Raw genomic sequence first — 14,325 nt, forward strand, 5'->3', positions numbered from 1 at the left:
TGTTCTCTAATGCCTCAGCCTTCCTCGCTCTTGGCATGAAAGCTCTGAAGGGCTTGGCGCCCAAGCCTGTCTTTAGTCGCCTCAGCTGGAGCTGACTAACAGTTTGGGCACATGGAAAATGTCCTGAAGCTTTGAAAGCTGGCTGGCTATTTTATCCTGTGCAGGATATAACCCATACAGGTTAGGCTACTGCAGCAGTGATCATTCAAATATCTATTGTTATGGTAAGTTTACTTATGCAATTTTATTTTTTCATTCCACTCTTTCTTGTATTATGGTAAGTTTACTTACACAGTTGTATTTTTCCTTCCATTCTTTCTGAGCTTTGGCAATCAACCCATATAGTTATGGCTACTGCAACAGTGATTTAAAGAAGATTATACAATGACTGGCCATTAGTATTCAAAAACATGCATGCTGATTGGCCAGCCCAAAAGTGTGCCCATTGTAAATCCCAGAATATACCAACGGAAAAAGATCTAGTCAACTGGACTTCTTTCCATTCATATATTCCAAAACTTTTTTTTTCCAACAAAAAAAAAAACCTATAGTCTATACTCCGGACATACCCGAGAGGCAGCATGGAGGAAATGCAAAGAAAGTCAAGTACGTTATTTAAAACTAAAGACACGTACCTGATTTTCTTTGCATTTCCTCCATTCTGTCTCTCTCTCCTACCCCTAAAGTAGCCCAGTCTTTTTTTTTTTTTTAATAATTAAAAAAAAAAAAAAAAGAAAACAAAAACGGCGACTTTCTTTTCTCCGTTGCTTCCTTTTCCAAACGATTGATGTACTGCGTATGTGTGGGAACGCAAGTCCCATATGCATGCGCAGTACATCAAAACAAGGCAGCAGTGTACCACCAGCTGCGGAAGAACAGTAATGCGCCGTTATACAAAGACATTATTTAAGAAATGTAAGTATTTTTTCTTAAATAATGTCATTGTATAATAGCAATAGCCAACTCTGTGGTTGTGTTTTATTGAAATTTACCCATGGTTGACTTTATTTAATCACTCTGGCTTCGCCCTCGTGATTAAACCACACCAACAGTGGATAAATCTTCAATATACCACACCAAGTCGTCGTTTATTGCTTAAATATAGTGCAGCTGTGCAAGTTAGCTTACCAAAATGTAAATGTTAAAATGTCAGTTCTGCATTACTAGTATCCCTCCCCCTCCCCTTTTTTTTAAGTGTACTTCCCTTGGCTAGAATGAGAGATCCTGTTTTCACTTTTGCTCTTCTGACATTAATAATTTAGAGGTTTTAGGCTTCAATTTTAGTGCACCCCTATGTTCCTCTTATACCATGTTTGTTTGTCTTTCAGCTTTTCCCGGCAAGGGGTCGCCACAGGGGAACTCCGGTCCGCTAATGATTGGCAGTAGATTTTTACGAAATGCCGAGGTGCCAGCTCGACGCCCAACCTTCAACGAAGACAGGCCCATTTATGCACGCATGTCTTTCAAACGCTACCCAACCGCGGGGAGAACATGCAGACTCCACCAGAAGGCACTCCCAAGCCGAAAATCGAACAGGAGAACCTTGTGCGGTGAGGTGACAACGCTATCTCCGTACCACCGTGGTAGAACATATTGTTATGCTAAGGGTGGATGTACAGTGTATAAGGAAGGAGACTGAAGCTTTGTAGACAGGACAGACATCAATATTCTTGGCAGGATATATTCCTTATAGTTATGACTACTGCTACCATGATCTAGTCGAACATTTACTGTTATAGTAAATTAACTTGCACAGCTGTTCTTTTTGCAGGAATTACTTAAGTAATGTTTTAGTTTTCTTCATGACTGTGGCCTACTAGCATGAATTCCATTTACTTAGTACACTATTACTATGAGTTTTAGTGCTTTGTAGAACTTTTCATTAGTTTAGTATTTACTAATTCAAATATTACCATATTAAATGTTTGTTACTGCAAAAATGTGTGCAATAATTTGTATATTATTTCTTTCTGTGGAGCTTTTTTTCTCTAGGTCCCTACTGAAAGGGGTTACTTCACCCAGATGGGCTTTCCCAGTCAACAAATGCAAATGAATAAATAATTTTTCTTGCTTTCCTTAGAAATATAGAAGACAATTGATGAGGAGTTAACGTTATTTCCACACACTGCTATTTATAGGATATGATTCCAACAGAGAGAGCGAGGAAAATATGTTTAATTATTTAAAGTAACAAAAACAACCCAATATAAATAAAAATACCTTTGCAGAAAAGCACAAAAAGTCCATACATGATGAAAAAGACTGCAAAGGAATGGCTCCAGTTCAACAAATTCAAATACATTCAACGGAATGTATCCAAAGTATCCAATTTACTTCAGGCTCCAAAAAATAAACCAAAAATCTGAAATCCAGTATAACAAAGCTTTAATGGTACACAAGCGCTTTCACAGTTTGCTTCTTTAGGTGTATAACATCAATTAAAAGACGCACTTTATATAGCCCTAGAAACAGTCACATGACTCTGGTGCATCAAATTTTAAATTATGCACACAAATAACATCAAGCAACATCTTAAAAACATTTAAAACTATGTAACTTATTTACACTCAATCTTAAAAATGCACATAACATCATACTTCATTTATTCAAAGGTCTTTTCTTCAACACGGGTCTCATTGGTACAGAATCATTCAGACCATGACCTGAAGTTGCTTTGAGTCTTACTATCCACTCTGCTTCTTTTTCCTCAGTCCTGTGCATTTTTAAGATTTTATTGTAATAGTGTATATAAGGTGTGTCTTAATTGATGTTATACACCTGAAGCCATCTTTTCAGGCTTGTTGGCTGTTGGTGAAGCACCCACCAAGAGGAGAAAACGCTGAGAGAAGAAAGGAGTCACTTTTGAGATTTTAAGTATTTTTCCTCTGTTTATTTGCTAAGTTTTTCTGCATAGCCGCCTATTTTGAGCATTTTCTGGCTTGTTAAACTTGATTTCTGCATTAGTAACTGTATTTAGAGCACAACCTACAGCTGTTTACTGAATTTTCTGTTTGCACTTATTTTTAAAATCGTTTTTTTCTCAAAACTTGCATTTTATCTGTCTTTGGCCTAGCACTCTTGTGTGGGGTCATTTACTGCACTGTTATAACTTGTTGATACTTGTGAACCTCTGCTATCTCTGAAAAAAACTTTTTTGAGATTTAAAAACTTCAGTTACAGGCTTGCTGTTCTTGAACTGTTTGTAAGTTTCTGTGAGGCCATTTTTTGCTTGGGCTAAAGGGAAGTCTCTCTGTTGATCAGTGACAGTGAAAAACATTGAGCAGCCTGCCTGCCCCTGTGGGAGTGGTTACTGACTTGAAACTGTAGTTTTATTGGCCATTTTGGGTCAGTTCCAAAACTCCTTCATCTTCCTCTCTTAAAACCCTCTTTTGCACGACTTTGCGCGTTTTTGAGCATAGCGCAACAGCGGGCAGCGCCGCCTAATTGGGTTTAAACTATTCCTGGCTCCACAAAGTCTGCTCTTCACTTTTTCCCTTAGAACTGTTCTATCTCTCAATTTAAACACCATATTCTCATTCTAAGGCCATTCACTGGTCCAATTAAGTAATCCTACAAGTTAGCACTATTAAACCATAAGCACTACTTACTCTTATATTCTCTACGATTACCCTGTCCTCTATTGGTCCGTCTTAAATTCAGTTTCCCTATATTACTCTAGCATGTCCAAAGGTCAGTCAATGGTTTCCTCTCCAGTCCAGCTGGTGAATCTGGGAATTTTGAGGCAATGTTACAACTGTCTCATGTACACGGACAACCCTCTCCTCCTCCAAACAGGTTCAAATATATGTGAGAGATGCAACTATTTAGCCAAACTGGAGGCTGAGCTCTCTCATCTCAAAACTGGTGTAACCAGTCAGGAGGAGAAGGTAACCTCACACAACACAATTCCAGTATCACATAGTCCCACCACATCAGCGAACCAAACACATAAATACACAAAAACATACTCGGAGGCTCTAAATAAAATCTACCTAAGCAACAGAGACCTCCAAAGCAGACATCCAAGCAAACGCTACCTCAAAACAAAACACGCACAACACATAACCCACAAAGTCAGTGTGCCAAGCAGCCACAGCCCTTAAGGCTGAATAACACACCTGATACTCTTGTAATAGATGACTCTATTGTCAGACACACTGATGTCCCGCTCACCAGACTGAATAAAGAGAAGGTCACGGTGAGCTGCCTATCTGGTGCTAGGATCCGCCACATAATGCAAGCACTCAGGTCACTCCAAAGCAAATACAAATATGACTCAGTCATTGTACATGCTGGTGTGAATGACCTGAGACGTACCTCCCTGGACTACATGAAAAGAGACATAGAGGAGCTCTCTGATCATGTAGCCCAGGCTGGTATGACCCTGACCTTGAGCAGCATCTTACCCTCACCTAAAATGATGCCACAGTACAAAGACAAAATGATCGATTTTAACAATTGGCTAAAATTTTGATGTCATTCAAAGGGGATCCAGTGTCTGTCAGCCTGGGATGACATGCTCGACAAGCCACGTTGCTTCGCTAGGGACAGCTTGCACCTGTCACCACTGGGCTTTCGGATATTGGCAAAGGCTCTTGCCACCCTCATAGTGCCTTTTTTAGGCAAGGCTCAAAAGTCAAACCCACCCCCATAGACAGCACAAGGAACAAGAAACTAAGGGTAATGCTGCTAAACGCCAGAAGTCTTAACCTCAAGATGCACACTCAAGCTCTCCTCAGTATGGAGAACATCGATATCTGTGCAGTGACAGAAACCTGGTTCAAGGCTCTAGAGAGCACCCCAGCACTACCAGGCTATACCTCATATCATGCTTTTCGGCCCCAAAACCCGGACCGAACGACAAAAGGAGGGGGAGTTTCCATATTTATCAAGGATATCCACACCTCCAGGTTAGTGGCATTGCACGAAGTATCGGAGACCATCCATATGCAACTAACAGTGGGCAAGACTGCTTTTCAGTTTATAGCATCCTACAGACCACCCTCTCAGAGTCAGGAATCCCACTCGGCTTTCCTGAAAACATTGGAGAACATGAAGATCTCTCCGAACACCATTATATTGGGCGACTTCAACTACCCAAACATTGACTGGGAGCACTACTCAAGCCCCAGCACTTTAGCCCAAAGGTTCCTGGAAATTATAAACTCAAATGCTATGGAACAACTAGTCCCCACTCCCACAAGAGGGGACAACATACTAGACCTGATCATTACCAACATGGGGACTCTATGCTCCACACCAGAAGTATATCCCTCATTGGTAAGATCAGACCATAAATTAATTTCACTGGATGTCCACATCCCGACCCCACCCCTAGCCCAGAAAACCACAGTGAAAAACTTCTCAAAAGCGAACTTCTCACTTCTCAAAACCGAAGTGGAATCCTTCAAGGCCCCAGGGCCAGTGGAAACTACGGCCCAAACAGCAGAATCTTATATAAACACATTCTACGGACATCTCCAGGAATGCATGGATCATGCTATCCCAAACAAAACCAAGACCCAATCATCCAAAGGCAGGCATCCAGTCTGGTGGACCCCTGCCATAAATAACTGTACAACAGAAGGAGGAAGCTACTACACGATAGAGCAAAATCCCTAATAGGGAAGGCATCTCTGATCAGTGCTAGCAAAAAATTACGATCCCTCATAAAATCCTCCAAGACCAGCTTCGAGAGAAAAATTGCACAGGACACCAAAGACAATCATAAGACAATCATAAGGCTTTTTTCAGTTATGTTAGAAACCTGGGATGCAACTCCCAGACTTGTTCTGAGTTCATTCTAAATGACAAAAAATACACTGAACCCACAGACATCGCCAATATCCTGGCAGACAGGTTCAGTGCAACCCCCCCCCCCCCAAAAGAGCAAGTATCTGTCCTGGCAGAGGGCTGCCTCCCAAACATCTCTGATGCTCAGGTGAAGGCTGCCCTCTCCAAAGCAAAAAACACTGCTTCCATGGGACCAGATGGCGTCCCAGGTTGCGCCCTACATGAACTCCAAGAGGAACTAATCCCTCAAATAAAACAGCTATACAGTCTCAGCCTCACTACAGGATATGTGCCCACAGAATGGCGTACAGCAACAGTGGTCCCACTCCACAGAGGTGGAGCCTCTACGGACCCTGAAACTATCGCCCCATAAGCCTGACTAGCTTAGTCTGCAAGGCTATGGAGAGGATCATCATGGAGCTCCTAAACAAAGACATTGGGGACCTACAGACACTAGATCCTACCCAGTTCGGCTTTGTCAAGGGCAGATCCTGCCTTTTGAACCTGGTTGACTTCTTCGAAACAGTCACCAAAGCCATAGATGAAGGAAAGGTAGTCCACACAGCCTATCTGGACCTTGCAAAGGCATTTGACACAATACCCCACTCGGGCATCATAGATAAGCTATCCAGCTTAAATATAAACCCGTATGTCACAAGATGGGTCGCAAACTGGCTCAAAGACAGAACCCACAGAGTGAGAGTTGCTGGAGCCATGTCAGACTCAAAACCGGTCACAAGTGGCGTCCCACAGGGTTCTGTCCTGGGACCACTCTTGTTCGGTATGTACTTTTCCGAGGTACAGGCAAACATGGGAGGACTATGGCTCACCAAGTTCGCAGACGACTGCAAACTGGGCGCCATAATCAACTCTCCAGCTGACACAAACATCCTTCAAAAGGTCTCACAGAGACAGATAACTGGTGCCAGTGCCATGGTTTAAAGCTAAATGCCAAAAAATGTATAGTCATACCCTTTGGCAAAAACAATGTGCCCACAGATTACCACATAGGCGGAAACCCATTAAGTACAGAGAAAGTTATTAGGGACCTGGGGACCCAAGTTGATAGCAATCTCTCCTTTGAAAACCACATTGCCAAAGTGGTTAGAAAGACCTACATAGCCCACCTCATCACGAAGGGTTTCACATCTAGATCAAGAGAGGTAATCGTGCCCCTTTATTCATCCCTCATCAGGCCCATCATAGAATACAATGCCCCTTTTGGGATGTACCTTACCCGACACCTGCAGCAATTAGAAAGACCCCAAAAGTATCTCACCAAGAGGATCAAGGGTCTCAAACAGATGCCATATGCTGCTCGGTTAAAAAAACTCCAGCTCTACTCATTTGCATACCACCTACTTCGAGGCGATCTATGCCTGACATACAAAGCTATGTCAAATCCAGAATTAATGGACATGCTCCACCTCAGTAAATCTAAATCCCTTAGAGCCACACGCTCGAGGGATTTGAACCTCGGCACAGAAATAAATAGAACTTGCTGGAGGGACAGGTTCATAACCCAGAGGCTCCCTTCGCTCTGGAATAGAATTACAGTTCATGTGAGGCAGTGCACCTCACTGAATCTCTTCAAGAAGAATCTTGATAGGTGGATGTGGGATCGTAGGTTTGTCCCAGGGATTACTCCCGTGTCACTATTAGACAGAGGCACAGTAAACTAAACCTTAAATAGGGCACAGTATACTCAAATCAAGGGGTGGCGTAAGCCATACAGAATCAGGCTAGGCTTATAATTGCCCCAGGGCAGATAGCCTAGTATGAACCTAATGAACCTAAGAAGCAACCTGTGAAAGCGCTTGTGTACCATTAAAGCTTTGTTATACTGGATTTCAGATTTTTGGTTTATTTTTTGGAGCCTGAAGTAAATTGGATACTTTGGATACATTCCATTGAATGTATTTGAATTTGTTGAACTGGAGCCATTCCTTTGCAGTCTTTTTCATCATTATTTGTGGACTTTGTGTTTTTCTGCAAAGGTATCTTATTTATATTGGGTTGTTTTTGTTACTTTGGATTCTTCTGCTATTTACCCAATATTATTAGGAGTATGGCCACAGGAATGGAGAATATTGAACTTGAATATGCGCCAGTTCCAAAAGTTAAATGGACTGAAACTAATGTGGAACTGTTTTTTATCGAAGGTGAGTGAAACACTTTGTTTTGTAATAACACAGTTATTGAAGGAGAGGAATCCTTAAATATTGATTATCTGGCAATGAGAAGTGAATTACTGTCAGTGGAAAAAGATTTGTTCAAGCTAAAACGTGTACAATATGAGAAATTCCATTTGGAAGCATGTTTAGCTGAGAAAGTAATACCTCGTGGTCTCAGAGAGCTCAAAATGCCTGCTCAAATAGACTGTGATTCCATATTGTTGAACAAATGGCAACAACTTAATATTAACACCAGCTTGGGTTATTTAAAGTTATTAGTTGCGGCAGCGGAAAGAGAAGAGATAAAAAGTCCGAGACAGCATTAAAAAGAAATATATGGATATGTGTAAAACCTATGCTACTTAGACATTAATGAAACCAATGACTGATGCAGTTGATAATTTAGCAGTGTATGCCAGAAAATTGTTACAGATTTAAATTGAAGAAACTGTACAGAGACCGCAAAGATTTTTCTTTGGGTCATATCTTCACTTGGCCACGAGAGATAAATAAAAGCGAATTACATTCAGTTTCTAATAATTCTAATTCTGTGGCACAGATTTTGAATACAAATATTCCCCCTTCACGGTCCTCGGACCATACAGAAGTATTGATTGGGCAGTTGGAAGGTGATGGGCATCCTGCAGACGACAACTTGAACGTGTTGAAGTCTAGCATTTTGAATCCAGTGGTGACACACAACATGGGAGTGAAAAAGAAGACGATTCAAGTTAATGTTGAAGTACACTGTGAAGCAGAACCTGCGATTGAAACTTCTGCTACTAATTCCAAGGATTATTCTGCTACTAATTCCAAGGATAATCCAGTTTCTTTTTTAAAGGGAACTGGTCCCCTCGGATTGAATTTCCCTCTGCCCGTCAGAGAAAGATCGTCAAGCAGGGCAGGGAGAGGACAATCCAGACGACAACAGAGAGGGAGAAGTATGGTAAGGAACAAGAGGAAGCTCGAAGAAGGACCTGCTGTGAGCCCTTTTACAATCAAGAAAGCCTTTCAACAAGTAAGACATTAGTTCTGAACTTATCGAATCCTATTTGTAACTAAATCTGAAGTGAATGCGTTAGAAAAAGGACTGTCATTCATACCAGCAATGGATATGAATATCACTGAAATTATTTTTGTTTACACGAAATTTGACATTAAAATCAATGTTTAGTGATGGAAAGGGTATGTGTGATAGAAGCCTTAGGAAACAAAGTCTTTTTATACCGAAACAAAGCACCTTAATTAATGCTTTTGAACAGATTTGCATTTCTGATATTTATAAAACGTTTTATGAGCAAAAACATGTTGGGGAATGTAGAAAATGGCACAATCTAAGCAAAGAAGAAGTTAAATCAATGCATGACTTGGAGAACAATGAATTTATAGTAATTCGACCAGCAGAAAAGGGAGGGCAAACGGTTATTATGAATAGATTTGATTATGACAGCCTTATGTCTGAAATGTTAGATAATAATGTATTTTATCAAATGATTACATCTACACAAAGTAAAAATATGATTTTGAATGTTGAGAAAGAAATTAGATACTTAGAAGAACTTGAACTTTGTGACAATGACATGATTAGATATTTTTTGACCTCAGAACCCACTATCCCTAAAATACAGGGTTTGCCCAAACTTCATAAAAATTCTACCAGACCACCCATGAGGCCTATTGTGGCTGGGAAGAACTGGTGTATGGAGCCAGTATCTATTTTTATTGAGATAAATTTGAGACCAATAATTAATAGATCAAAGTATATTTTAAAAGACACTGAGCACTTTCTTAGAGATCTGTTTGATTTCACTAATGAGGGATGTTTGTCAGAAGAATATTGGTTTGTGACGATGGATGTTGTATCATTATTTACAGTTATACCAAATGGTATTGGTATTAGAAATGTGAGACATCTGTTATAAACAAATGATGAGTTTAATAGTCAAAAAATAGAGCTGATGCAGAGATTACTAAAACTTGTTCTTGAGAATAATATTTTTGTTTTTAGAGAGAAGATCTATTGGCAGAAAAATGGGGTTGCAATGGGCACCCCATGTGCCAATAGTTATGCTAATGCTGTCATGTTAAATGGGAAATGGAACATATATCATAGGAGGTAAATATTATGAAATGGTTATGTTCTATAGGAGATTTGTGGATGATCTCTTCCTTTTATGGAGATGGACTGTCCATCAATTGAATGAATTTTTGGAATTTATTAATAATTCTACAGATTTTCTTAAGTTCACTATGGATTATTCACAATCGGGTATTAGTTTTTTAGATGTTTATGTAGAAAAGGATAGTGTAGGTAAAATTAGTACAAGAATTTATAGGAAAACTTGTCATGCTAATAAGTTACTGAGCAGACATAGCATGCACCCTAACTTTATATTTAGAAACGTAGCTCAAAATCAATTCTTAAGAGCATCAAGACTGAGTGAGTATTAAGAAGAATGACTATGAAAATCAATTAGAACTGACAGGGAAAGAACTATTAGAGAGAGGGTATGAAGAGAAAATGGTCATGAAAAATATGGAAGAAGTTGCGAGAACAAGAGAAACTAAGACCAAACCATATTTCTCTAAGAAAACTGTAAATAGAAAGGAACATCTAGGAAATGAATGTGTTTAAGCTATTCCAGAGATGTCAAAATATACACTGATGATATTAATAAACCCTGGAATATATTGACCACAGATGGTCAAATTAAAGAGCTGGTCGGAATGAATCAACAGTTCTCTTTTAAAAATAAAAAGTGCTTGAAAAGAAGATTATGTATAGATAGAGAATTAAAATCAAACTTTGATACAGGGACAAAGAGTGCCACACCATGTGGAAAATGCCATTTTGGTAATTTTATTTCCAAGGAGACACATTTTAAACACCCTGACACTGGTGAGATTTTTGTTTTGAGAGTTCGTGCAAGATGTGATACTTCACATGTTGTTTATTTAGCTACGTGCCAGATGTGCAATAAATTTTATATAGGGAAGATGGATCGCCCCCTTAGAGATAGAATTAGGGAGCATGTGTACCACATAAAGAAGAAGAGTAGTTTTAATGCATTGGCGAAGCATGTAGCAGCCACAAATGAACAGCATTCATTTAAATTTCTTGTTTTAGAGAGAACTTAAGGGAGGCAACATTAAGGCCAGGACTGAGGAAAAAGAAGCAGAGTAGATAGTAAGACTCAACTTCAGGTCATGGTCTGAATGATTCTGTACCAGTGAGACCTGTGTTGAAGAAAAGACCTTTGAATAGATGACATATGATATGTGCATTTTTAAGATTTTGAGTGTAAATACGTTACATAGTTTTAAATGTTTTTAAGATGTTGCTTGATGTTATTTGTGTGTATGATTTTAAATGTTATGCACCAGAGTCATGTGACTGTTTCTAGGGCTATATAAGGTGTGTCTTTTAATTGATGTTATACACCTGAAGAAGCAACCTGTGAAAGCGCTTGTGTACCATTAAAGCTTTGTTATACTGGATTTCAGATTTTTGGTGTATTTTTTGGAGCCTGAAGTAAATTGGATACTTTGGATACATTCCGTTGAATGTATTCAAATTTGTTGAACTGGAGCCATTCCTTTGCAGTCTTTTTCATCATGTTTAATTATTTGTTTTATATTGATCAAGAAATTCTGATACAGTACAACTCATTTTCATTGGAGCCCTTGGGAAAAATAAAGCTCTTAAAATAATTGCAATGCATACAACAATGGCTGTTGTATCTGTTATAATTGTGTGTGTGTGTGTGTGTGTGTGTGTGTGTGTGTGTGTGTGTGTGTGTGTATGTGTATTTAAGTAGTATTTTTATAGGGCCTAATGAGTTTTAAATTGCTAAGAAACAAGGCTTGATCTGAACAGTTGTACAAAAAGAATGCAGTAATGCCTTAATTTAAATAAATACAAGTGACAGGTTTACGTGTTTAATAGTAAAATGAACAGTATAAAACAATTTTAATTATGTTAATTTTTGTTTATATTAGGTTGCTATGCGGGCTTTAGGATTTGAGCCAAAAAAAGAAGAAATAAAGAAAATGATAGCAGACACTGACAAGGAAGGATCGGGCACAATAGATTTTAATGACTTTTTAGCTATGATGACGCAGAAGATGGTAAGGTTATTCCTGTAGGGTTAATAGCATTTTCAGCTGAATAGGCCTTTTAACTTTTTATTTATTATTTTTTGTGTTTGATTAAACCAGAGTGAAAAAGACTCCAAAGAAGAAATTTTGAAAGCTTTTAGATTATTTGACGATGATGGAACTGGAAAAATTTCATTTAAAAATCTTAAAAGAGTTGCAAAAGAACTAGGGGAAAATCTAACTGATGAAGAGTTGCAGGTAAAGCAGAATTGTATGCTTTTTTGTCTTTTAAAATTGCTAAGTATTTTATGACTTTAATACAGGAGACTAATATATAGGAAAATTATTGAATGATGCAGAAAAACGAGAGTAAAACTGTTTATTGTGAAAGGAACCAATGCTGAATGTGATCAATCAACAATAATAATTTAAGGGATTCTTTCTTTCCAGATTTATTTAGAAATACTATAACCTACTGCACAGTGAAGCACTGGGGGAATGGAAGAGGCAGTTGATAGCTGCAAGTTACAAATACAGACTGTAGTCAAGGTTAGAAGATTAATAGGTTAAGCTGTTGTGTTATACATGTAATGTTGAGTGGTCCCACAGTCCACCATCTTCATACCCACAAAAAAATAAATAAATTAAATATGTTTGAAGATTTTTTTCATGCAATGATCTAAGTCCTTCCAAAGATGTATAGCTGAAATTAAGTCTGAACAGCTAGAATAATTAGACTCTCTGTGTTCACTGTATTTATTTTGTGGTGAAGATGGTATGGGGCAGATCTACAGTGCAGTAGATAAGAGAGACATAAAGTCTTAATAATGCATTTTCCTAACTGTCTTTTGATGTACTTCATATGACAATGTGCTTTTCATTGTATTTGCCTTGTTTTGTGATGGAATGATGTAGGGATGGATCCATTTGGGCCTTAAAGCCCTTTTCATTGGTGTGACCCAGGGTAGTATTCCTAATGAATTGAAGACATCAGACTAGGCAACAAAACTTTTGTTTATTAGTGAAGACAGACCTTCAGATATGTTTTGTGTAATGTTATGGAAGAGAAGAGTAGAGTTTTCTCATTCAGGACGTTGGTCTTCCTCCAGATACAGTGAACTACGCTGCCTGTTTTTGTACATGATAGACTAACCTGAAGGGAGATTTGTTACTGGCCTAAGAAGGGAGGCTTAAAGAGGTTGTAAGTAACAGTGGTATATTATGTGCATTACCTGTCATTACCAGATTTATTTATTTTTTAGTTTCATCAGAGACCAATGAGAAACATGTACTTAATACTGCATCTTAGGGTGACCTGGCACGTCACTCATTTGATGGTATAAACTGCAGATGGCCTGTTAATGACATTACCTTAAACAGAAATTCCTACAAAGATAAAATAACAGGAATCTGATTCCTTGAAAATCTTAAAAAATCAGGCTGATTGTAACTGGAAGCTGGCAGAAGCTTTCCGAAGCAAATTGTCTGCTGCCCCCATCATCTGGAGAGATGAATCATCAGGGCTAAGATACTGTGCCTTAGTCTCCTAAAAGTTACCAAATTAGGAATTATTCCTGGCTTACTTGTCCAAGGGGAAGGGTGAGGATCTGTTTCTTCTTTGGTAATCCTTAAGAATATATTTGAGGAAATACTGCAGTAGTCACTGTGAGTAAGTTAGGCAAGATGCCCCATGACACACTATCAGATGTATAGAATCAAGCTGTGCAGTGGTGGTTTATGCTGTAGCATCCTTGCATTATTGGAAATGGACAAAGGAGAATGGATGGGCACTGCTAGACTGAGGGAGGCTGTCTTTCAAGGCATCTTATCTTGTGCAGTGTGTGTGTGTGTGTGTGTGTGTGTGTGTGTGTGTGTGTGTGTGTGTGTGTGTGTGTGTGTGTGTGTGTGTGTGTGTGTGTGTGTGTGTGTGTGTGTGTGTGTACACTTCTCACCAAACTCTGATCTTTCTTGTTACATTGATATTTCAGAACAAGAGTTAAGCCAGCTGGCTGAATGTTCAGCCGATGAAATTCTGTAATATACTGACCTTATCTCTGCACTGTAATATACTTCTGCATTTAAGTGCATATGTTGTCCTTAGGCTGTATGAAGATGCGTGACTGAGAGTGTACAGCAATCAAATTTTTTTTTTAATCCCTTTTCCCTTTCTGCCATACCAACCATCCTGCTGCTTGCAACTGGACTGATTGTATTAAATCCCCAATAATGGGAGGACTCCCGAATCCACTAGGGCAAGAAC

General features: G+C 39.0%; 1 protein-coding gene across 1 annotated transcript in view; it reads left to right on the forward strand.

Annotated features, from left to right (window-relative positions):
- Positions 1-14,325, forward strand: part of LOC122793550 (caltractin) — a 276,068-nt gene that overhangs the window by 153,494 nt on the left and 108,249 nt on the right. Inside the window, exons 3-4 of the mRNA XM_044061698.1 lie at positions 11,967-12,095; positions 12,186-12,323. Coding sequence (XP_043917633.1) covers positions 11,967-12,095; positions 12,186-12,323 — 267 coding nt within the window. The remainder of the gene's footprint in view (positions 1-11,966; positions 12,096-12,185; positions 12,324-14,325) is intronic.

The sequence above is a fragment of the Protopterus annectens genome, chromosome 2.part0 (genome assembly GCF_019279795.1).
Source record: "Protopterus annectens isolate FY-2018-M chromosome 2.part0, PAN1.0, whole genome shotgun sequence".
In the NCBI taxonomy this organism is placed as follows: Eukaryota; Metazoa; Chordata; order Ceratodontiformes; family Protopteridae; genus Protopterus; species Protopterus annectens.